The sequence below is a fragment of the Strix aluco genome, chromosome 5, assembly GCF_031877795.1.
Source record: "Strix aluco isolate bStrAlu1 chromosome 5, bStrAlu1.hap1, whole genome shotgun sequence".
Taxonomy (NCBI): Eukaryota; Metazoa; Chordata; class Aves; order Strigiformes; family Strigidae; genus Strix; species Strix aluco.
Genome location: NC_133935.1, coordinates 12,265,282 through 12,289,792, shown reverse-complemented (window position 1 = coordinate 12,289,792; position 24,511 = coordinate 12,265,282). Strand labels below are relative to the sequence as shown.

The 24,511-nt window shown below is 39.8% G+C and overlaps 1 protein-coding gene across 3 annotated transcripts in view; it reads right to left on the bottom strand.

Moving 5' to 3' along the window:
• Nucleotides 1-24,511, bottom strand: part of KIAA1549 (KIAA1549 ortholog) — a 154,275-nt gene that overhangs the window by 47,086 nt on the left and 82,678 nt on the right. For all 3 annotated transcript variants that reach the window (XM_074825970.1, XM_074825972.1, XM_074825971.1), the window contains exons 6-10: nt 22,978-23,161; nt 15,751-15,810; nt 13,023-13,168; nt 2,745-2,922; nt 433-617 (exon numbers count right to left, since the gene is read on the bottom strand). In XM_074825970.1, coding sequence (XP_074682071.1) covers nt 433-617; nt 2,745-2,922; nt 13,023-13,168; nt 15,751-15,810; nt 22,978-23,161 — 753 coding nt within the window. The remainder of the gene's footprint in view (nt 1-432; nt 618-2,744; nt 2,923-13,022; nt 13,169-15,750; nt 15,811-22,977; nt 23,162-24,511) is intronic.

Here is a 24,511-nt window from a genome sequence, read left to right as displayed (position 1 = left end):
GATAGGCTCTAGCAAATTCTAGTTCCAGCATGAGGTATAACAAATGGTGCGGTTTAGCTGTCAAAATAGTTTATCAGAAGCTCTCCAAAGAAAAATTCTGCCCTCTGCAGAAAACAAGGTCAGTGATTCAACACTCCTCTTATTCAGTCCTAGCCAAAGCCTTGAAATGAAGTGATAAAGAAAGGTTCCTTTCAGCCTCAGTGCCCACATTTCTGAAGGATGTATCTATCTAATGCAGTATCATATACCTAGGAGAACAAATAAAACACTATGGCATTCTTGACTTCTTTCCTTTTTCTTTTTTTTTTAAACTGGAAGGCTCTGAAACTGTGTTTCCACATGCTATTTAAGGATGCTAGGTGTTCCCTAGACTCTCACATTTGCTTATGCTTAGAATACTCAAGTTCCTCTCAGCACAGCTTCCCCTTTTACCTTCTGTCGCTGCTGAATGTTGCTTATCGTGTCTGGCTGAAACTCCAGTTTGTCTGTTCGACAAAGTTTCCAGTATAAAATAATAACAATCAGGAGCACCACAGCAACTGGGACTGCCACACCAACAATAATCCATAGGTTGCTATTCTGTGACTCCGAGGCGGACTCCTTCATCTTCTCCACAGCTGTGAAGTTAAAAGGAAGACAGCAATATTTATGTGGTTATGTATTTTAAACTGAGGACAGTTCAAGGTTACGTATTTTTATCTTCTTGCAAATGCTAGTTAAGGAATTTATCAGAAACCAGCTGCACATCACAGGAAATGTCATACCACTTATAAGTTAATGTATGTCATGCTCAGGAAGCATGGGGTAGGTATCGATTGTCCTGGCCTACCTTCTTAAGACCTGTGCTTAAAATACTAATGAAAATACACTTCTGCCACATCATTCTCTAACTCAAAACTGAGCTGACACAGTCAAATCGGTCCAGAAAAATTACTTACCAACTTTCCAACATTATTGCCTGTTTCCAGCTTTATCAGCTGCCTCTTCTCTTTAAGTATACATTATATCTTTTTTTTACCTTCCCCATCAATAATCACAGTGAATTTGAAGTCAGTAAGACCCTCCTCCCCAAGGTGTATAGTTCCACATTTTTTATTACTTTTTTTCTGTTCTCTGTTTCATTGTCAGTGGGTGAGATCCCTTAGCCCCAAACAGAAGACAAAACTACTGGAATGTGTAATCAAACCAGTCATACTTGTAAAAAGTAAAGAGGAAGAATCAACAAAACTTTTGTTTGCTCTATTTTGCATAGTGGTTACATGTGGGACTAAAAACCACAGCAGTAATAAATTTCTAGTCAAAGTGATGCACTTTCTTCAAATGATGTTTTCAAGTTAAAAAGAATATTTCTATGCAATCTTATATTTGTATATCATTTTATTAACAGCCGTTCTAATGATGAACCTAGAGATTAAAGGAATATAATTCTTGTATTTTATACATCTGACAGCTCATTTATGACCTTACATTTTGTTATAAAAATAATGGGTTTTTATCTAGTTTCTTCCAACAAGAAGCATTTAATAAATTTCTATTCTATACTCTTAAAGGAACTTGCTAATGACGTGTCAAAGATAACAAGTTTCAACATGCAGAATATGCTATAAACACTTCATGAAGTTTGTTCGACAGATTTTTGTAAAGTGAATTTATTCTTGCAACTTTTTGCATTTCTGTCTAACCAATATTACAGTCCATTAACAGATACTAAGCAGATGTATATGAGCTACTGACCTATCTTTAACCCATGAGGCACAAAGTTTAGACACATCCAGATGGTGCAATTGTTACTATTTTCTTTCTTTTCTTTCTGTAGAGAATTTAAAAAACAGACACACGCCTGTTTTATTGGCAAAATACCCTGTGGTACAATGCAACTCATGCCTCCATATTGCACAGAAAACAGAAAAGGTAATTAAGCATTCATATCAATGAGGTATTTTGCAGATCATATACATGTCTGTTACTGTTTTAAAATACTTCCAAGTTTCTTTCCTAATCATAACATGGAATTTTGAGTAGGTCTTCTGTCTTGGTTCTTACTGCAAATTATTTCTGTATCATGCTCCCTGAATAAATTCATTATATGACTTGTATGACCCGTCATATTTATTCTGATGTGTATCTAGTAAAAGATCACATTACTTGTATATTATTAAAAGATCACATTTGTCATATATTACTGGTGGACAAACACATAAAATAAGGTCAATCATATTCAGTGGAGGAAATAACTATTTAATTTTGCTTATACCCTTCAAAATGCTCCAACTAGCATTAGCCTACATCTTTCACTCACAGAAATGATAATCCAGTCAAGCTAAAGGAAACACCCATTTCACACTGACGTCCTCCCATCCCACAACCATGGGTTTTGTGCAAGCTCCTGAGCAAGATAAGCTGTAAAGAAATATTGGACTAGCAGAAAGAGATGAAAATAGCAAGAAGGTATCTAGTTAGCACAGTATTATTCTAGCACAAGCACTAAAGCGAATGCAGTGAGGCTTGCACTTAAGGACCCTGTTGCAATTCCAAGCTCAGCAGAGTCTTCAAGAAGCAAAAGCATCACCACACAGCTCACTGCAAGACTGCTAAAATTTATCTCCTCAGAAACGTCAAAACTGCAGCATCCCAAGACCAAAACATCGCAACAGTGGGTGCTGTGCAGTGCCAGAATCTCCAAAGCTAATGTCACCCTTCCCATTCCTCTTTGCTGACATCAGTGTGGATTTGACAGGACTTACGCTGTGCAACGGTGCCTTCAATGCGGTATCCAAGGATGATTGCAGCCTGTTGGATATCAACTCTGTTCATCAGGTCTGAGCACTTCAGAGCACTGAGTCTCTCTCCATCTTGGTCCTCCACAAAATAGATCAGCTCCACAGGGTTATCAATACCAACTAACCGTGACACGTTCACAATCTGAAAAGAAATTGGAAAGCTTTTACATTTTAAGTTGTATTGATCTGGGGCTCCCATACATTTGGTCTTTCCATCCATACCCTCTTTCCCTCTTCCCTTCACAGGGCCTAGACCTTAAGGACACTTACCTAAAAAGAGACATTTGGAACAGCTTTGCCAAGATGGCATCAGTATCTGTCTTAATTGTCACTATGTGCAGCCCCTACTGCGTAAAAAAGATTCCATCTTGTATTATGATGTAGAAATACCATTGCTGTTAAAGAAAATCCCTCTATCTGTGACACCAAAGAATATGCTATTATACTAACTATGTAACTGCTGTGAACTGGTACAGTTTGGAAACTGTCAATATCCAGAGAAGTCTGATGGGAAGACGTGCCACATATAGTGCTCCAAAATACTGTATGCAGCAAAGGCAACATACACACAGGCTAGTTATCTCATCTCAGAAGAGCTTAAGTCAACACGGGCAAGTGTAGATACAAAAAGCTAATATCCAGTAATAATAATTTGCTGCTAAACTAGAATTCAGGATATTTTTACCTAATACAAAAGATCCTGAGTGGAAGTCTTCCAGGGGAAGAGAACATTGCTGGAATAATATATTGGTGTCTAATTACACAAGCACTACTCAAGTGCTCCAGGACCCTAGGAAATTTACACAAATACCTATTTTGTAACTGAAAATAAAATTTTGAGGGAAGCAATCCCTTGTATAATACATTTCTATGACAAATCTGAAGTTTTCATTTCTTTTTCCTATTTGTTTCATGACAACATACAGATCCAGTATTGAAGTAAAAGAACTTCTTTCATTCTAAAAACGCCAACACCATGCCACCATGGAAGCCTCTGCTGCCTTTAGCGTTTGCCAGTTAGCAGGAGCTATCAAAGAGATTAGTGTGATTGCACTTCTCCTTTCTCTAAATATCTACTTTGACTTTGCTTTTTTATTCATAACACACACCTCTTTGTTCCAGTTGTTCCAAATGTTGAACAGCTATACTGGCAAATATTCTGTTAGCTTTACACAGAACTGTTTGCTCTTCCTCAACTAAAGCACCTGCACAGTCACCTCCACCCTCCAAACAGCTCCCCCTGGTATCCACCCTTCTTCAGGAAGGAATGTATTTGACGCCATGGGAAGCAATTCTTCCTACCTACTTCTAAAGACATTAATAATCAAAAGAATGCATGCTATGAGGAAGCCCTGTAGACACTCTCTAACCACAAAACATCTACATTGCATATAAGAATCACATAACAATTTTGAATTCCTGTAAAATTAAATCTTACATATAACAACTCTCCTCTGTTTAACCACTTACATGTAATGGTGAGTTCAACCTAGAATTAGGCCAAACAAATTGCAGGAGCTATTCTATCACATAAACCAGAGTTTTATGAATTATCATTTACTATGAAGTACATATTTAATAAGTTAGAATCTCAAACACTGTCCATAGGCTTAAGGTAAAGCAAACACACAAACATTTGCATGTCTGAGGCTTACAAAGCAAATCTTTATATTGTTTTCTTTCCTAGTTTCAAACAAAACAATCATGTTGAAGGAAAGCAGTGCAATGTTCGAACTCAACATGGATGATGTTCTGGTCTTTGGGGACATCAACTCAACATGCCCTAAAAAAGCATTTCCCAGGAGTGGTAACAGCAAGATATATGATAAATAAAATTTTTTTTTTTAAAAAAAAAAAGGATAAAAGAGAAAGCACAATTGTCATGAAAGTCTTTTAGGGCAAACTCAAAGCAAAGAATAATGTTCAACGTCAGTCACGTTTGACGTAAGAAACAGAACACCTACAAATAGAGCAGAAAAACGTGCAAATTTCTGAAACACAGCAAGACCTGCTTCACAGGACCCATTAACCAATGCCGCTTTTCATCCTGCATGCTATTCACTCTTCTACCAGCTAAGGGGCAACTAATCCCTGACTGAAGGTTACGAAAGAGTATCATTAAATAAAGTTTCAACACACCTTCAGCAGCTGCAAGGCTGAATCTGGTTTCACAGAACCCAGATATATCATTAGTTAAACAAATGTCCACAGCTTCATATTTCTGCTTCAACTGGGCTGCCTTCACCACAGCTTGGCCTCAGTGCACAAAGCAACAGTGTGTATGGACTGATATCTGCTTTCAGCACAGATGAACCCTTCCTTAAGTAGCACTTAACTCACACGGAGAGCAAGGGAGTTGAAAGGCCTCATGAGACTGAAAGTCAATGGGTTGTTTCATTTTAGGAAACTTGTGTATAGCAAAGCTACAGAATCACAGAAATTTAGAAGATTCTTAAATTGAATTGTCCTACATTTTATGGCATTGTGGAGTATCCAAGAAGTACTGTAATTGTATGTGTGTTATACACACAGGGTAACAGTCAGAAGCTGGCCAAAGGGGTTAAAAAAGGAGCTTCTCCACAGCTGCCTTTAGAAAGGGCAGAGGGGAAGGAGGACAGATTCCTGTGCAAGCTGCCACAACTTGAACAATACAATTTTCCACACAGAATTAAAAACAAGTGTATGGCTCCCTATGCTGAGGAACAGGGATGGGTGAGAACAGTTAGAGTGGAGATAGGAAGAAGTAGCTGGAGGTATTCTGGCACAGTATAGAGAACATGGGAATGAGCATGAAGAAATTCAGCGGAGAATGGAGGTACAGGCTGGTGTTGATGAACTAAGTTCAGTATTTTAAGATAAAATTCGTTCTGAATACACAGTATTTTATGACTGCTCATATCATACTGAAGGAACTTGCAGACAAAATTCAAATCCTAGGGGAGATGGTTATGGATTTCTATTCTGGGAAAGCTGATGGCTGAGCAGGGCGTTCTTGAGGTGACTACAAGACAACTAGACTTGTACATAAACACAGCAACTGTGACAATATAGGTACTTTCAGTTTTCACCTGTTATACTGATTCACTAAACTTTTTCTTTGTTTTTTAAACTAACCTCTGAGTTCATGAGTTCCCTGCAACACAGAAAATGGCACACGGGATCTGAACTGGTTTTAAGTCTGTTTATAAAATTGAGGTACACAGCCACCGGATCCAGTTTTTAGTGTTTCTGTATACTAAGTTTTGTGCCATTTTGCTCCAAATTATACTCTCTGTGCAGCTTCAGATTGGTTTTGTCTCATATTTTACAGAGGTATCTCAATCCTTGAGACTGCTAAGAATGCAAGCAGGGGCAGAAATGGCATTTTGCAGGCATCCAGCAAAGCAGCCTATCTGTAAGGAAGGATTTAAGCATTTTATATTTATATTTGGGCAGTGAGGGATGTCATAGGGAGGGAGAAGATACAAGAATTTCAATAAGTGGGAGGCAGAAAATGAAAAGAAAAAATAAGAAAAGACTAATTCAACTTCTGTGTACATAAATGATACCATCTTTGCTGATACTAGATGTGCATTTAATCTCCACAGAGTAAAGGCTTAACTGTGTTCAGGTGTCAGTAAATTTAATTTAAAAAGTGTTTTCAAGAGAATATCATAGGTCAGTGAACAGAGTTGCCTTGGTAACCAAATCTAGTTCATAATTTAAGGCAGGGAAATCCAGGTGGTGGGCAAGCTCGCAAGGCATTTGCAGAGTGTCAGCTAGCCAGTGGGATGTCCCAGTCAGCAAACCCGTCAGGACTAAAGAATCCCTGGGTAAACTGGTTCAGGGTTTCAAAGACACAAGCATTACTTAGAAACAAGCAAACATGCACACACACAATACCCAAAATGCATGTACAAGGATTATTTTCCTTTTTTCACTACATTCATCCCCCTAGGGAAAAAAATAATCAAAAAAGATTCTGCTTTCTGCCTTTTTAAAAGTAGGATTTTAGTGTCCAGGCAATTAAATCAAGCTGTCTGAATGGTTCAGTAGACAACACAACATAACGCATATGTGAAACAGGCACTGCACGTAACCTGCCCGGGGTCTGAGAAAGCTCTCAGAGGAACCTGTCAGGAGGGAAAATGGCGGTGCCGCTTGTGGGCAGCCAGCCTCCTCCTGAAGTGCTCGGGCTGGGGCTGGACAGGGCAGCACTGGCTGTCCTAGCACCAAACACTTACCTGCTGTGGCGGATCCTTCTTGCACTGACCTGGAGAGATCAGTAAGTGAACTGGGAGGGCCAGGGCGCTGAAGGCAACGCTAAGGAAATTTCCTCTGCTGGCTTGCAGAGGCTTGGCCAGCAAAGAAACTGGCTTGTCAAAACACAGGTAGCAACAACCTGACAGAGGGGCACGTGTCTGCCCAGGGCGGCCGGCGGAGGGGCAAAATGTCTCTGAGGAAGGGTGAAGAGGCAGCAGTCCCCAAAGGCTCTATTTAAAAACCTAAAAACTCCCAGCAAGACTGGGCCTCTACTCCGATTACACACTCAGGGGAGATACATAAACTGTTACTAGAAAACCATGAGACTGAACCTCTGCTGTAATGAAAAGTTCAATTCAGCCATTATGTCCCCTCATAACTACTACTTCCTCACACATGTTACAACTACAGCATCTCCTAATGTGCTCTTTAAATCAGAACATTTTTCTTCCAACTCAATAGGATCACCTTTTTGCTTTCTATTAGGTTCAAAGACCAAGCACACTGAAATGAAAGAAAATTAATGTTTTTTTGTATTACCTCCTGGTTTATTTTTACACTACAATTAAGCTATTTAGTTCCTCAAAACTGGTAGAATTAAATGTGGACAGGGACATCAAGGGCAACAAGAAAAGCTTCTGTAGGTACGTCAGTGGTAAAAGACAGACTAGGGAAAATGTGAGACCTCTCTGGAAGCAAATGGGAGACCTGGTTACCCAGGATATGGAGAAGGCCGAGGAACTCAACAACTGTTTTGCCTCAGTCTTCACCAGCAAGTGCTCCAGCCACACTGCCCAAGACACAAAAGGCAAAGGTGAGGACTGGGAGAATGAAAAACCAGCGCCTGTAGCAGAACATCAGGTTCAAAACCATCTAAGGAACCTGAAGATGCATAAGCCCATGGGACCTGATGAGATACATCTGTGGGTCCTAAGGGAACTGGCACATGAAGAGGCTAAGCTACTACCCACCATATTTGAGAAGTCATGGCAGTCTGGTGAAGTTCCCACTGACTGGAAAAGGGGAAACAACCCCCATTTTTAAAAACAGAAAAAAGGAAGACCCAAGGAATTACAGGCCAGTCAGTCTCACCTCTGCCCAGCAAGATCATGGAGCAGATCCTCCTGGAAACTATGCTAGGGCACATGGAAAATAAGGAGGTGACTGGTGACAGCCAACGTGGCTTCACTAAGGGTAAATCATGCCTGACTAATTTGGTGGCCTTCTACAATGTGGTTACGGCATTGGTGGATAAGGGCAACTGATGTCATCTACCTGTACTTGTGCAAAACATTTGACATTGTCCCACATGACATCCTGCTCTCTAAATTGGAGACACACAGATTTGATGGATGGTCCACTCAGTGGATAAGGTGGATAAGGAACTGGACAAGGAATCAGAGTTGCAGTCATTGGCTCGATGTCCAAGTGGAGAGCAGTGACAAGAGGCGCTCCCTATGAATCGGTATTGGGACCAGTGCTGTTTAACATCTTTGTTGGTGACATGAACAGTGGGATTGAGCACACCCTCAGCAAGTTTGCCAGCAACACCAAGCTGTGTGGTGCCATCAACCCACTGGAGGGAAGGGATGTGCCATCCAGATGGACACTGACAGGCTTGAGACGTGGGTCTATGCAAATCTCATGAAATTCAACAAGGCCAAGTGCAAGGTCCTGCACATGGGTTGAGGCAATCCCATGCACAAATACAGGCTGGGCAATGAGTGGATCGAGAGCAGCCCTGCAGAGGAGGACTTGGGGGTAAGTAGTGGATGGAAAACTGAGTATGAGCCAGCAATGTGCGCTCACAGCCCAGAAAGTCAACCGTATCCTGGGCTGCATCAAAAGAAGTGTGACCAGCAGGTCAAGGGAGGTGATTCTGCCCCTCTACTCCGCTCTGGTGAAACCCCACCTGGAATACTGTGTCCACCTTTGGGGCCCCTAGTATAAGAAGGACATGGACCTGTTGGAGAAGGTCTAGAGGAGGGCCATGAAAATGATTGGGAGCTAGAACACCTCCCCTCTGAGGACAGGCTGAGAGAGTTGGGGTTGTTCAGACTGAGGAAGAGAAAGCTCCGGGGAGACCTTATAGTGGCCTTCCAGTACTGTTGGAAGCGTGGGAAAAGCAAAACAGTGAAAAAAAATGCAAAACACACATTTCCTTAACACATGGTGCCCAGAACAAACACAGGGCAGGATGGAGATCCAGTGATTTGTGTTGCCATGGCACCAAGGAGGAATGTGAAGCAAGGCAGAGGCCACGCGGTCCCGTTCTTTCACTTTTCTCAAGAAACATTTGACACAATTATGCAGATGTATCTCCTGCTCTTCCTCTTCTCTCAAGGACTGTTTTGCAGAATTCCACAGACCTTATCTCTCATTCTTCCTATTTTCCCACAAAAACAGCACACACCTTGCACTGAGGAACATGCTGTGTTGCTACTCAAGAAATAATCGCTTGACCACAGTCCCACCCACTCACACATACACACTTAGATAAATACTACCCTGAATTTGTATCTAACTCGGAGGGACAATAATCCGATACCAAATCGGAGGGACAGATGGATGGGTTTGTGCTCCTCCCCCCCCCACCCAAGAAGGGACCCCTTTTAGTAAGATTTGGGCCCTCAGCTATGCCAAGTGATTACCCAGGAATTAAGTGCGTGTGATTGCAATCGTTTTTTGTGTGTAGTGCTATATAGTCAGTTTGTGCATTTATCTTAGGCAATCTCAAAGAATCTGTAGATGTTGCACAAGAATAAACTGTACTATTCATGAACCTGACTGTTTCTCTTGAATGCAACCAGACCTACAGCTCATGGGCTGTTCATGCATCTGGGTCAGACCTATAGTTATGGCCCTAATTGGCATACCTATTAAGAGATAAGTCCAGCCACCCCTAGCCCCTCTAATCTCTGAGGGCTGGCTAGAATGCAAGGGGATTCATCTCTTACCAAATTAAGTCATCACCTTAAATGCAATAAGTACCTAAAGGGGGCCTACAGGAAAGATGTGGAGAGACTCTTTATCAGAGAGTGCAGTGATAGGAGAAGGGGCAACAGTTTTCAACTGAAAGAGGGTAGATTTAGCTTAAATATAAGGGAGAAATTCTTTACTGTGAGGGTGGTGAGACACTGGAACAGGTTGCCCAGAGACGTTGTGGACACCCCTTCCCTGGCAGTGTTCAAGACCAGGTTGGACGGGGTTTTGAGGAACCTGATCTAGTGGAAGGTGTCCCTGCCCATGGCAGAGGGGTTGGAACTAGATGATATTTAAGTTCCCTTCCAACCCAAACCATTCTATGATTCTGTGATTTAAAAAAAAAAAAAAAAAGAGAATTGAGTTATTACGGTAAACTATTGATGAAATATAGCATAGGGCCTAGCCTCTGAAGATGCAATGCAAACCATGTTAAATACACACCTTCAAATTTGGAGCAACAGCACATACATATTGAAAATACGTATGATTTGCTGTAAAGCATTAATATGAGCACCACACAAAGAAAATGGAACTATCTCATGAGTAACAGCCAGGTGTGAGGCTTCAGAGGTTTTTTTTGTATGTAATGGTTACACACTTTTTTTCTTTTCTTTATCATGGAGTGCCACCTGTTAACAGCACAGATAGGCAAACAGGAGGGGACAGTAAGGTATTTGGGCACCCTACGTAGTCCAAAGCTCTTATTCTTAGTGTCTCGACTTAAAGAGCAATTTTTAACATTCTTAGATCCTAACACATGCCCTTAGAAATGAATTCTAAACCTCACAAGGTATCACTTTATTTTCTTAGTATGTGAAAAGAAACTAATATGCCTGCAGTAACATTCACAAATAATTGCTTCACCTTCTGACCCACCAGTCGTCATTTTCCACAGAGTTTAGAAATGTCACATTTCAATACACTATAAATACCTTTCACCTCAGGAAAAATTCTGGTCTACAGGGGCTCCAAACAAGTGAAATGTGCATGTAGTCTTCCGTGGATATATGCATATCCTATTAATAAAAGTATTCAACCCTTCGGTGTTGCTGGCAGTTTCTGTTCTTATTTTCACTTCACTGTGGCCTATCACAGCAGTCATTGGTTTGTGTGCAAGAAATTTATATGGGAAAACTGAACATAAAGCACAAAGAATATTAATAGCTCTCCCTGAAGACACAAACAGATGTATATATACACTGCACTTCAAACACAGCTTTTAAACTTGGCTATGAGGAATAGAATTAGCAGCTGTAAAACTAAAAGGTTTATTGCAAATGACGATGGACCAGATCCTCAACTGATAAGAGAGCATCCTTGAAAGAAATCATCCTCCACTCCAGAGCCCACTACCAGATGCATCACTCCAGCTGCACACAATAGCCACTAAGGCTGTCTCACATACCACACACCTGAATATCCTGCCAAAGCAAGCTGCCAAGAAGCTACAGTACCTGATGGTACCTACCATTCTTGTGCAGGAAAGCAGGACACCTATCACAGACACCTAACACCAAAGTATTTCCTTCAGCATTCCTTCTTCCACATCTCCTTTATTATACTGCTAACCCTATCTAACAGCATGGGCTGTGAACACCTGGAGAAGCCCGGGGTTCTGTGGGATGGTGTAATGTGTTGACCATAACTAAGAGAATCTTCCACTGCCCAAAGACTGCAGCTTGCAGACTCTTTGCACTAATTAAGTGGCATAAATGAGCAGCACTGCTCTTTGGAACACGAGCTGCAGGCCTCATCTTATGTCCCAGTCAGTCAGTCATAAGAAAAACGCTGTATTTTCACTTTCCAAAACACTATTCTTTAGCTAGAAAGGACCTGCTTGTAATTTTGTGCATGTAAGAATAAATTACCTGAGCTTTATTATGTAAAATCATAAAAACGTAATCTACACATACACATTTTATAGGCTGTGGTATCTTTGCTAGCAACATAAGGAATATTTGTTTAATTTATATGCAAAGGGAGGACTGAGGCATAAAGAACAAAGTGCAGTAAGAGGTGTTGGGAATAGAAGATCTGAAGCAGACATCTATTTACAGCAATTCAAAGCTGCACAAAAGAAAAATAAAATAAAATCTTTATTACTGAAACAGATGTTTATGAGACAGGAAAACAAAAGTAAGAAAATCCCAACATCTGGAAATTTAAGTGGTAGCAAAAACTGTAGGATTAAATTAAAATAAAGATAATAGGTGTGAACTACTAGAAGGGCATCCGTGAGATAAACCAACTGTCGACGAATTAGCTGGAGAAAGTAATTTTTAGGAAGATGAAACATTAAAAAATACTTTGGCTTTCAGTTTGTTGAACTGAATAGAAAGAACACATGTGAGAATTTAAGACTTAAAATTAAATATTCAAGTCTTCGTGGACATTATGTGAATAATTCCACCTGTGACAAAACTATAAAGTAGCACTGGAATCCAGATAGCAGAAGGTGCCATGTGTGCAAAATGTGACATGATTAATCATTCTTACTTGAAAGCCATTCCTGTGACCAGGATTACCGTGACAAATAGACAGTTAAGCAGTAGAATATACTACTGTACTGCTGCATCAAGCTGCACATGATTCTATTTCATATTTCTACACCACCACCAAAACACCCCAGAGAGCTGTGAAGTTCCAGCAGAGTACTTTTTTGATGCAGATGACCATCCTGTCTCCTTTTGCTAGGCACCTCATGTAAGACAGACAAGTTTGCAAGTTCTAAAAATAGGAAGTTGGTGAAATAATTTTCAATATTGTTTTTAAGAAGTCATCAGAATTTTTTAGTAGCTGCTTACAATACTCAGTTGATTCCTTTTGTTATGGTTAGCTTAAAAGACAACAAGGTATCAGAAGAACCATATTTTAGGTGCAAAACACAAGCATCATCAACTAGCTAAATGTGATACAAGCTTGAGTTATCCTTCTCAACTCAAAACCTAGACAATATTAACTTATTCAATAATTTATTACCCTTTATTTTTTCCTCCGACTTTGAGCTCTTAATACCTGCACAATGTTGCTGCCTGCAAAACTGGCTCGTCTCCATATCCGCCCTCTGACCAAAGCCTCGTTTAACAGGTGAGCTAGTTTCCGTTCCATCTCAGCCTGAAACACTTCCTCCTGAATTCGCTGGTCGACGACACCCAGGAGAACTACATTGCAGAGAAAGTAACCCAAGAACACAAATTAATTAGCAAAACTTTTCAGTGTCTTTCCTGCAACTTCAATTACAAGCTTTGAGTCACTCTGTGACAGCTCATGGACAATCCAAGAGCAGCTGTATTCATATGGGAATACTGCCCAGTTCAGTTGGAGGCTACATGTTGGAAAGGAAGACAGTGGGTGGGAAAAGGTTAACAGGAATAAATTAAAAAAAAAAAATCAGGGCAGAGGGCATTTCTGGAATCTCAATCAGGCTAGACAGACCCAGAATATTGAAATAACAATTTTAATTCTAAAAAAACATAAAACTTATGAGCATTCAATGAATTGTTTAAAAACAAATAAAAGAGAAAATTCAGTCTAAACTGTTTGCTGCAACTACTTTCAGTCAAATTGTTGTGTTCAGAAACCACAGAGGTGGAGATGGGTAGGGAAAGGGTTTGGAATCAAGGAGAAAAAGCAGAACAGCAGCACATGAATGAAGCTGTGTATTCCAACTGCACGTTCCCTAGAGAAGATAAAGATTAACAAATATGCCAATCATAGCCCAAAAACACTGGTAGTAGCCCTGCCCACTTCACTTCCCAACCCCAGGTACTCCGGGTCACTGGAGCAGCTAATGCTGAGAGGAACCCCTGAGGAACAACACAAAGGAAACATGAAAAAAGTGTGGATCTTTACTAACAAGATGGCATCCAGTAAAAGAAAAGTGGAGTGAATGGAGTAATAGTCATTCAAATGACCTAATTAAACAATCCTAAGGGATAGTAAACCAGCTCACTGCTGACTGCAGTACAATAATTTAGTGTCCATTCCTGTGCCTCTCCACTAAAATGGTTTATATTCGTTCAAAGTCCCTTTTTCAGTGTTTTCATGTTTACTTTAAGCGTGGTGGTTAATAAAAAGCCATCCAATTAGCTAAAATCAATTAAATATAACATTTTTTAATTTTAAAAACAAAACTATTAAAACCACTTTTTCCATTTAAAAATGTTCACTGCTGATATCAGAAAAAGGAAATATCTTCATTATTTCTCAGAGATCAACAGCATCTGTCTTCTAAATTCAATCACAGACTAAGTATCTCAGAATTAAATAGCAACATAAATAGAGAGTGGCCTAAGGCTATTATATACAGCAAGCAGAAGACCAGTCTTGCCTGCGTATTGAATTTCAGTATCAATGAACTATGAGTAATAGCATGAACTATATTCTACAACTGAGAGGGACAGCTACAGAGAACACTGCATATCTCAACATTTTATTACTATTGGGATACATGAACATATATCTGTGTAATCTAACATTAAAAACCTTTATGTGCATAAATTCTATCATTTACCCGTGTCATGAGTCATTACCCTTACAATATGATATACAGACTGAGAGGACTAACCCAGCCAAAGTCTACCCACTCTTCCCAGGCTGCCCACAAGAACCAGGATTACAAAAAAATTCCTCTGTAGCAAAAAAGGTGCTGCAATTGGCTTTCAAAATCTTACAGTCAGGAAGTTTAGAAAAACCCAAAGGGACCTGATTTCAGAGCTGGAAGAACCATCTTCTTACTGCAGGATCTAAAGGAACTTCCAGCAACACCAGAAAAAGCAAACCTAAGGCTAAACAAGAAAGGGGGTGTGTGACCCAAAAAGCCAACATAAATCTCTAAGGAAGGATGACATTGGATGTGGGATACTCACATGTAGCTTCTCTCATGTTACTGAACATGATCTGAAATTGCTTCTCTAAAATAAACTGTGTGGGCTTGAGAAATTAAGTTGCAACTTTATTTTCTGCTTAAAAAGTAAACTGGGTCAACTGGTGAGAGGAGGCAGCGGTACCTGAGAAAAGAGTAGTCTATACAACTGGTGAAATACAGGTGGTAGAGTTGGGGGAAGACAGAAGTGTGGCCAGTGGTGCATCTACACCCTAACAGCAAGTTTTGTAGGCACAGCCTGATCACTGTTCAGGCTTTCTGCTTAAGAGAAGCAGGTAGGACCTACAGCATGCAAGCAACCTCAACAGCCTTTGAGCTGTGACAGCTCAAGCATATCTGTGAATTATAGAATAAAACATCCACAAGACTTGGGTGGGAGGGATCTGCTGTGAATGAATCAGAAGAGATCAATGAACTGTGATGAAACTCTTCTGTGTAATTGTAACATATCTATTTTCATTCTGTTTTATTCCTGGTATGTTTTGGTAGAAAGCACCACACAATTTTAATTTTCACTTAAAAAAACCCCTAAAAATGAATGTGGTATATTGACAGCATGCAGAGTAGACACTTTATGCCTGACAGTGTTAAGTTGTCTCACTAAGAATGAACTGCTTTATAGACAAAAACTACTTTGTGTGCATTATCAAGGAATTACAGTAATTCATTCTATACCCAGGAATTGCATTTCCCAGATATTCCAGGTCACTAGGCCTTTGGTTTTAGAATTTATTCAGCTCAGGCGCATTATTACTTCATAAAAATGCAGCACCCCTAAGCTATCAATATTTACATAGGCTAGTTATCCTGCTAACAAAAATAATTGCACTCTTACTTACTCACAGAGACTGTACATACCTGTTCTCACCCAGGAAGATTTCATCAACTGAGACACGTTAAGCTTAGGATAATGAAAGGCTGAGGGAAAAACAGAATGGAGGAAAAACATCCATAAGAACAGTATTCTCAACAACATACACCAAAAAAAAGAAGCCGCTTCATAATTTATACTGTCAGCAAGCATCTTATTTACACAGATGTATTACTACTCCTGAGGCTATGCAGACACAACGGTAAGGAAAGTGCTCTGAACATACACTCCCCAGTTCGTCTCTGAACAAGAAGAAGCTAACTGAAGCAGTCAGATTTATTACCTGAAAGATTTCAAGCTGCTGTACCGAGGTCATTGCTCCTAGAAATTTAAAAGCTTGCTGTCTGAATTGTGACTCTTACTGAACTAGTTGCAGGATCAGACTTTTGCTCAAAGGGCAATGAGGCAACTTGTGTCTCAGAATGGAAATAAGACCTTCTCTGAGGCAGAAACTACATGAAAACACTAAATGTAAAGCAGAACACTAAATATATCTGATTTGTGTTCCAGACTTGTGCAGGGTGAAGCATATAAAAAGCACCACCTTGGTAATTTTTTTTTTTTTTTTAACAAAAAACACAAACTCATGTAGAAACATTGCTGTAGACAAATCTCATGGCTTTTGTGGTTGGCTGGGTGGCTCCAAGCTTTCTTAATTTCTCAGTTTTTCAAAAAAAGCTCTGTTCCAGAGTGAAATCCTTGTGCCAGTGAAGTAAATAAAGTCTATTTCTACTGACTTCAGTAAGGATAAGATTTTTCCCAAGGTTTCCACTGGAGAGCAGTAAAGACATGTTGGGAAAGAAGTGAAGATGGGGGCTGGGCCAACGGCTTCCTCAAGGGAAGTCTTAAGCTTCACTATGGCAATAAGGAAAAGGAATGGTCTTTCTCAAAATATTTAATCCAGATGCAGTTTACTAAGCATTATACAAAGGTTAATTTTTAAACCATTTCATGGATAGAAAGAATGCGGCACATAACAATTAAATGACCTGGTCCATGTTAGATCAGTTTAGAGTAAAGATATCTTGTCTTCAGTTGTACAACAGTTTGCCACTATTGCATGTTTCAGAGAAATAGAAAATTACTGTTTTTCTAATTTAATTATGCAGTAATTTGTAGAGTAGCTGACCTCTGTCAGTGTACCTAAAAACTGATTCTTTTGCCCCTTAAAAAAAACCTTAAGCATTTTTTAAGGCAAGAGCAAAAAAATCACTAGTTACATTGCACCTTTTATTTTCATAGATTCATAAATAATCCTATGGAAAAATAAGAAAATTTGGTTATTCCACCTTTATTTCAACAGCAGCACCACTAGCTTCAAGAGAACCACCAGGAGATACTTTGTGAGCTACTATTCAGAAGGGTATGAGAACATGGTCCTTTACTCTGAACAGGAAACACTGGCCCTTTACACACTGACCAGGATGCATCATATTTCCAAAACTCTCAGACGCACAAAAAATACCTGACAGTCCATTTAAACAAACACATTTATTTTTGCATCCTGCTACACCGTTCTTCTGATTGGAGTTCTATTTACTCTGTTCATGCAATTGTTTGCTTCATTTAGAAATACAACCTGAACAAAAAAGCATAAACTAAACTGCATCTATTGTTTTTCCAAAGCATGGGAAGAGCAAGATAAGAAAATCAAAAACTTTCCAATGGCCATAAAGCTTTGAACTGCTAGCAGTTGTGAGTTTTTTCTTCTTTTAAACCAAAATCATGTTTTGCCTCAATACTTAATGTGCTCTTCACACTTTTTCTAATTAGTACTTGAAAATGATTTAATTCATGCAAATTGCTGGATGACTATTCACTTAAACTTTTCACGGAATTAATGAAATTTAAAAATAAAACAACTTGAGCATAAAACGTTGAAATTGAAGGGAAGATGTGCCGTGATCCTTGGCAACTAAGGCTGGGTGCTAAAACCTGACGAAGAATGCAGGAAATGATGGAAGCTTCTGCAACTGAGACCATGCTCGGAAGTCAGAAAATCCAGGCTCCAACTCTTATTCCATAGGTCATTCAAGTGTCTTGCCAACACACATATGGCCAGATCCTGAGCTCAGCTGGAGTTTTAGCACTGCAGTAAGATCATATTTGCAAGATTCCTAATGCCCCCTGGAACTAACGATTAAAACCAGCACAGACTGATTGCTATTCTGAAGGGGAAGTTGGATAGGCAAAATGCAATTATTAGTTAGATTGCAGCTGGTCTGCTAATGACTATAGATGCATTAATGAAGTAGATGCTAGCATCATTAGAAGATTCTAACACGCAGCCCTGAAGCACCATACCGCATAACAGCATTGATTCAACGCTGACTGAAACGGCAAAGGGTCACCTAGTCACCCAGTAACCTCCTGACAGCAGTCTGAAACACACCACTTGGGCAACATGGCCTTCACCAGATGCTCCAACAAGGATCTCTCTGACCTTCTCATACAGACATGTGGGGCACCATGCAGGATAGAACTGGTACTGATACATATTGATTGTTCTTATTTCTAATAAATGGAGGAACAGTAATAGAAAGCATGGAGGGAATGCAACATTTGGAATGAGAAGGCATCAACTGAAAAATAAGATTCCGTGTAAGTATTGGGGTGTGGGTAATAGTAACACATTGTATCTGTTAGAAGTCTGATCCAAAATCCACCCAGAAAAAACCTGCTAAATATTTCTGCAGTCTTTGGATGGTACCATATGATTTTATATTATCCTACTGGCCTTGCAACATCTCCAAGATGTCTAAAATAGATGCCACCCATCAAAGTGCTACTTATGACACTGAAAAAATAGTAAGTCTCAAGGCAACTCTCTCTATTTAGTCATAATAAAACCAAATAGATTTATTCAGAGTAAGTTCCTGAAGGACAATATTCCTCATCTAGTCCACAGCTAGCCTTTGCCTGTCCTCAGAGAAATCTTCCAGCCATAAAGAGATACCAAATATACTCTTTCCTATTATTTTTAATGAATTAGCACCCAAACCCCATGACTTGGCTTTCTTTCTGCTGGCATGTAGTTCATGACCATCTAACCAGTTTACAGTCTAAAATGTGAGATGTAAGGTGGTCAATGCAATATAAGCATGCAGGAAGGTGTAAACAGAACATCTGAATGTAAGCATGTTGCTAAAGTCACCTAGAAGTCTGGGGGGGAAAAGAATAAAGTCTGGAAGTTGCCAAGCTTGGCAACTCCAACAGCCCTGTTCCTGCACAGAACAGTTCATTCTGCCAAACTAACAACTTTCACTTCACTACTGACCCTGACTCTGAATGAGTGGAAATAAGTTGACAAAAAATTCCCATTTTTAATGATGTACTGCACAGGGACAACCCACAGAGTTCGAAGTATGAACAGTACATATTAGTTATGTGAAAAAAAACAGTGAAAGGACTGTGTGTGAAAGGCAATGTGAAGTGAACAAGCAGCAGGGAGCAAATACATTCCTTCAGACAAGGCTCATATTCGGGTATCGATGGCAAGGTCTCACTTCACTTAACAGTGTTGAGATACAGTGCTATACACAGTAGCTTTTCCTCAGTATGAATCAAGTTCAACCCCCTGACAGCTCAGCTCACCTACAAATAATTTCTTTTTCTTCAGATGCAGACTATAAAACTTGCAAAATCATACACAGAACTCTGGGGGCTGGGGGGTGGGTAGGGGAGTCACCACCAAGAGTATTAACTATCAGCATGCCTGATAACTAAGCCACAAACGGCATAGAACAGTATGGCATGGAACATTTCATATTTACATCTAAACAATTTATGTATAAACAATAAGATACGTAAATTGTTTATATGCAAATATGTACCTATCCAAAATTCCCCCCAAATTCACACTGAAAAGCGGAGGGTTGCATATTAATTTGCACAGAGCAAAGCAGCTACCTAAGGAAGATCTTCACAACACCTTCCCTGCTACAACTGCTCTGTAGGCCAAGGAAGAGCATGAATGCAGAGTTCAGGGCCTAAATACCAAAAACATTTAGGCATCTTCCTGCCAAAGTAGCTTTGAGGATCTGGCTGGTCATCCTCAACAGACTGCTGAATAAGATGTCTCAAGAACGATCTGCCCAATGCTGCTGAGCCTTTGGACATGATTTCTGGCTCTGAATACTGAAGATCTAAAATCCTTTGGCTCAAAATACAGTCACAGCAACAGTACAAAAAAACTGTAGAGACAGCTAAAAATAACCGAGCATAGTTGCCTCACTTATAAAAGCGTATGAGCTACATTCATTATTGTGCTTGCTGACAGACAGACCCATAGCTCTAAAGCTGAGAAACTGTGTTCCCACTTTGCCGACATCAAATGGCACTATGTCTGGTATTCCAAAACAGTGACTACAAACACACTGAAGCACTATTGAGACCAAACTAGACCAGATCAAACTAAAATGAGCTGTCCTGCAGTCGTCTTAAATCTACAGTAAATCTGAGTTCCTCTAGCAACAAGCAAGTCAAATACTGACAAGATGCTCCTTGATTCAGGGCACCATATCCACCAAATCCTTGTGTTTTCCACATTGCAGACATTAGGAAGATCCCATTATTCCTAAAAATTCTGAATTGCTAAATTAAAATGTAATATATTAATTTTAATTTGATTTATTACATGTATTTTATTTCGTTTATTTTAATACAACATTAAATGTTTTGAAAATTCAGTCTAGACAAATTTGAAGGTCGTCTTCAAAATTTCTCTATCAAACAAACTAAGAGACAAGGCCACCAACAAACTCTGGCTAAGATCTCTGAGGCAAGTGCTATGCTCTTCTGGCAACATTCATTCAATAAACTATGGCATTAGCTGGTGGCGTCATTGAAGGCAAGGGTGCACACATAGCTCGTTCAGCTGTCATCATTCCCACTACTCGGGATGTGCACCAAAAACCCAGCATTTTTTAAGAGCTCCAAATAGGAGAATCTGGGAATAAAGTGTGTATCATGGTGGACTTAGTCACTACTGATGACTAACTAACTTCCTACACTAAGGGTCTGCTTGAGGATTTGAGGCTTGGTATTGTTTGGAAGATTTGGTGGATTTGAGGGGAGGAAGAATAATTTTGTGTTTGAAGTCTGGAGGCCTGTGCTGGAATTTGCAGGAATGAAATTACCATACTGTTGGCATACTTGTTTGAAACTGCCAGCAGGAAAAACCAAACAATTCCTGAAGCTTCAGAAAGAGAGTTATAGAAATAACTCACCCACAGGCTTGGACATGCCACCGTATTAACCAGAGGCTAAATCTGCCAGGCCACAACAGCCAACAACTACATTATTTCATTGCAAATCCTCAGAGTAGTCAGGAAAGGAGGAGAAATCCAAATGAGACCTTTTTCCAAAGGCACTGCCAGACCTCTTCACTCATTCTACTTTGCAAGGTTTTCTCATGAACATGTGAGCTATCACAGAGCTCCACCGGCACTGGCCAGGAGTCAGCCCCGCTGGTCAGGCACTATAAGAACGCAGATAATACAGGGAGAGCTCCTGCTATGAGCACTAAAGAAATTACCTTCAAATTTCCTAAGTACCATCAGGGAAGGAAAATAAGGAGAACAGTGTACATGCATGTTTAATAGGAATGTTTCCCCTACAACCAGCCTGTCTTTCAGGATGCACCAGCCTTGGTAGAAATTCTGTTATCACTTAATTGCACTGAACCTCTATATCATGCAATCCAGAAGATGGATTCTCAGCAAGGGGCAACCTGCAAATTCACTACAAATGTCACTCTAGAATATGTGGACAAAACTAAAACCCGTAGGACCCGATGTGTGTACATCGCAGAAAAAAAAAAAAAGCCCCATGACACTGAACATAATACCCAAGAGACCAAAAGTAATGAACTCCAGGGCAAAGGTGCAAAAGATATGATGCAGAGTAAAGAAATGTCTTTCAAGCAAGGCAAGAGGAACATTTAATTTGAATTCAGCGTGAGATAAAGACCACAGCCCACAACTGAGAAATTCTGTGGCCTCACAAGGAACAAAAGCGCTAGTCAACTACAGACAAGATTCTCAAGGCTTTCAGTCCTGGCTCAATTAAATACAGCTACCACTGCACAGGTACAGTCTGTAGGAGACCAGCTGAGAGCAGAAATGTCTAAAGGAAATGAGACGACAACCTGCTACATTTTTTAATTGATCATGGGAGCAGAGGGTTCAAACTGCTGAAAAATGAAGACAAAAAGCTCCAAAAAACTAGTACATTTATACTACTTGCTAGTCATTCAGAAAGTATCCTGTGCAGTCACCTTATATAGATTTAAAGGTGCTATAGAGAACAACTCTGTTGACATCACTCTCCTAGAATATCTTTGCTGACATATTACGGTACAGCTGCATAATGAACAGCAGCTGCCATTAGGCCTGATTTTCCACTAGACATTTAATTGTATAGAGAGAATCAATGTGTCAGGTGCTATACACCTATATAGCTCACAAAAGTAACTCTGATAATTAAAAATCTGCATTGGAAAGCACAGTGACATAGGAAAAACTGGGAATTAATGGACTGGGTTATCAGTAACATCTGTCACCAGGAAAGGCAAGTACTGTTCTCTCATGATCTTGCTTAACATTCATGAGACATTTCTGTCATGAACAATCCATTAGTTTACAAGGATAAGTGTTGAGTTTAGAAACTTGTCTTATTTATGAGACTGAGGTAATCTGAAAAATCTAACCAAACATAAATTGTCAAGGCTGAGTGTCAAGCAAACTCTGCTATGCAGGCAGTTCCCATTAATCTAGGTTTAGGATGCAACAGTCTGGAAAAAGTGCATAGTTAAGTTCAACAGAAAGCCCAGGGTAGTAAACCCTGCTGAGAAGCAGCCAAGGCCCCTGTAGACATATCCACAGACTCACACCTTGGATTACACTTCACAGCAATATTGGTCAAAGTGACTTTTTTTCTTTTAATCTAGACTAAGACCAGGGAAAATGAAGTCAGGTTAAACACAACTCACTCAGTGCAGAAGGAACGGATGATGACAAAAGCAACAAGTTGCTGTAACACTGATATGCAGCATGTGAGCAGAGAGAGGCATGTATTTGCTCTGCAGAATTCATGACATGAGTCAGGTACTTGATGTTGCATTATCAATTATGCACAAAATTACTTTAAAATTGCAGAGAGGAAAAATTACTATAAGTAGTATTTTGCAGTCTTGGCAAACAGCAAGTACTCACGTTCAGCAATTTGCTGCACAGGAAAGCCCAGGTAGAAGCTGAATTCCACCACAGACAAGTTTCTTAGCTGCTCACTGACTTCGGACCCGTTTAGAAAACCGTATCTATCTCGGACAGCAAAAACAATGCTTACGGGGCCTTGCCGAAGTGCTACCCCAGGCCTACTCAGAGTTATATTCAGTATCTGGAAAGACAAGATTGAAGTATAGTCAGCAAAATCAAAGCACTGGTATTTCCATTCCTTCCTTGACAGTCTTTTATTTTTTTTTCCTAATATGAAGGGGGAGGCAGTTCACATCAAAACAGAGGTGTTCCTATACCAGGTTGTTTCAGCCTGCTGAGTCTCAGAAGAGGCAAAGTTACATATGAATTCCTCTTCTAAGAGTTATCCTTTAACGTCAATCATAACTCAGAGTGATCTGAAAGCTACAGTCCAGAAAATGATGAAAAAAACCTAGAGAGACAGTCAGCAAAATAAAACTACTGATAAAGAAATCTTAGACGAGTACCAAACTGTGCTGAACAGACAGGAAGAGAGCATGGTAAAGAAGCATTCTGAAAATGGGTGTTCTCTTGGTCAAAACCTCCTGCACCATGCATGCCCAGACCCTACCACTAGTTCAAAACCTTCATTTGGCACCAATGCACACAGCAACCGTGTTCATGTAGACACAGCTCTTCCAGACAATAAGCAAGTATTTAAAATAAAAGTCTGCTAAGCCAATAGTCCAAGAAATTGTTTTGCGCATTCTGTCTTCAGTCTATCCTGCTGCGTTGTGTCATTCATTTGTACAGTTCTGAGCACTTTACAGCACTTTAAGTACTATAAAGTTTGTCCTTTCTGCTATGATTTTATTTTAGGGTACCACAGATGGGCATTTAAGGTGCCAGTTAAATAACACAATAAAATGTTTACTAATTTTGGTATTACAACAAAGCTAGATTAAATTTAAGAATTCAGATAGAAGAGGGAGTTGGTCTCATTAAGTTAAATTACTGACTTTCCAGGGAGTTTTAAGCTCTCCTATGTGATTCAGTACACAGCATATATGCAATACATTTCATATGTGAAGTTCCAGCAGCAGCTGCCATAGACATCATCTACTGATGTAAGTACCTTATTCTAGACCTCATAAGCAACTAGCATGTTTCCTCACATAATGGCAGAGTCCATATAACTCCTATATTCCCTAATAAGACCCCCTGAGTGGCAGTGAGACCTGAAAGTTGTCTTCCAACAAAAACATTCTAACCACACCCTACTGTTTAACAGTAAAATCTGAAGGGAATGACTTTGGTAACGGTTGGGGCAGCCTTTATATGAAAAAGTATAAACCCTATTATATTGAATAATGCTTTGGATATAAATCATCATCTTGGACCATTTTTTCAAAAAGCTTGAAACCAGAGAGATACGTGGTGCCGTATTATTTTGTAGGGGAAGAAAATCCTGACTTCATAACAAAGCCTTATAGTTCTATATGATCTAGGTGGCAAGTGGTTGCCAGTGAACACCTAACATTTCACTGGCTGG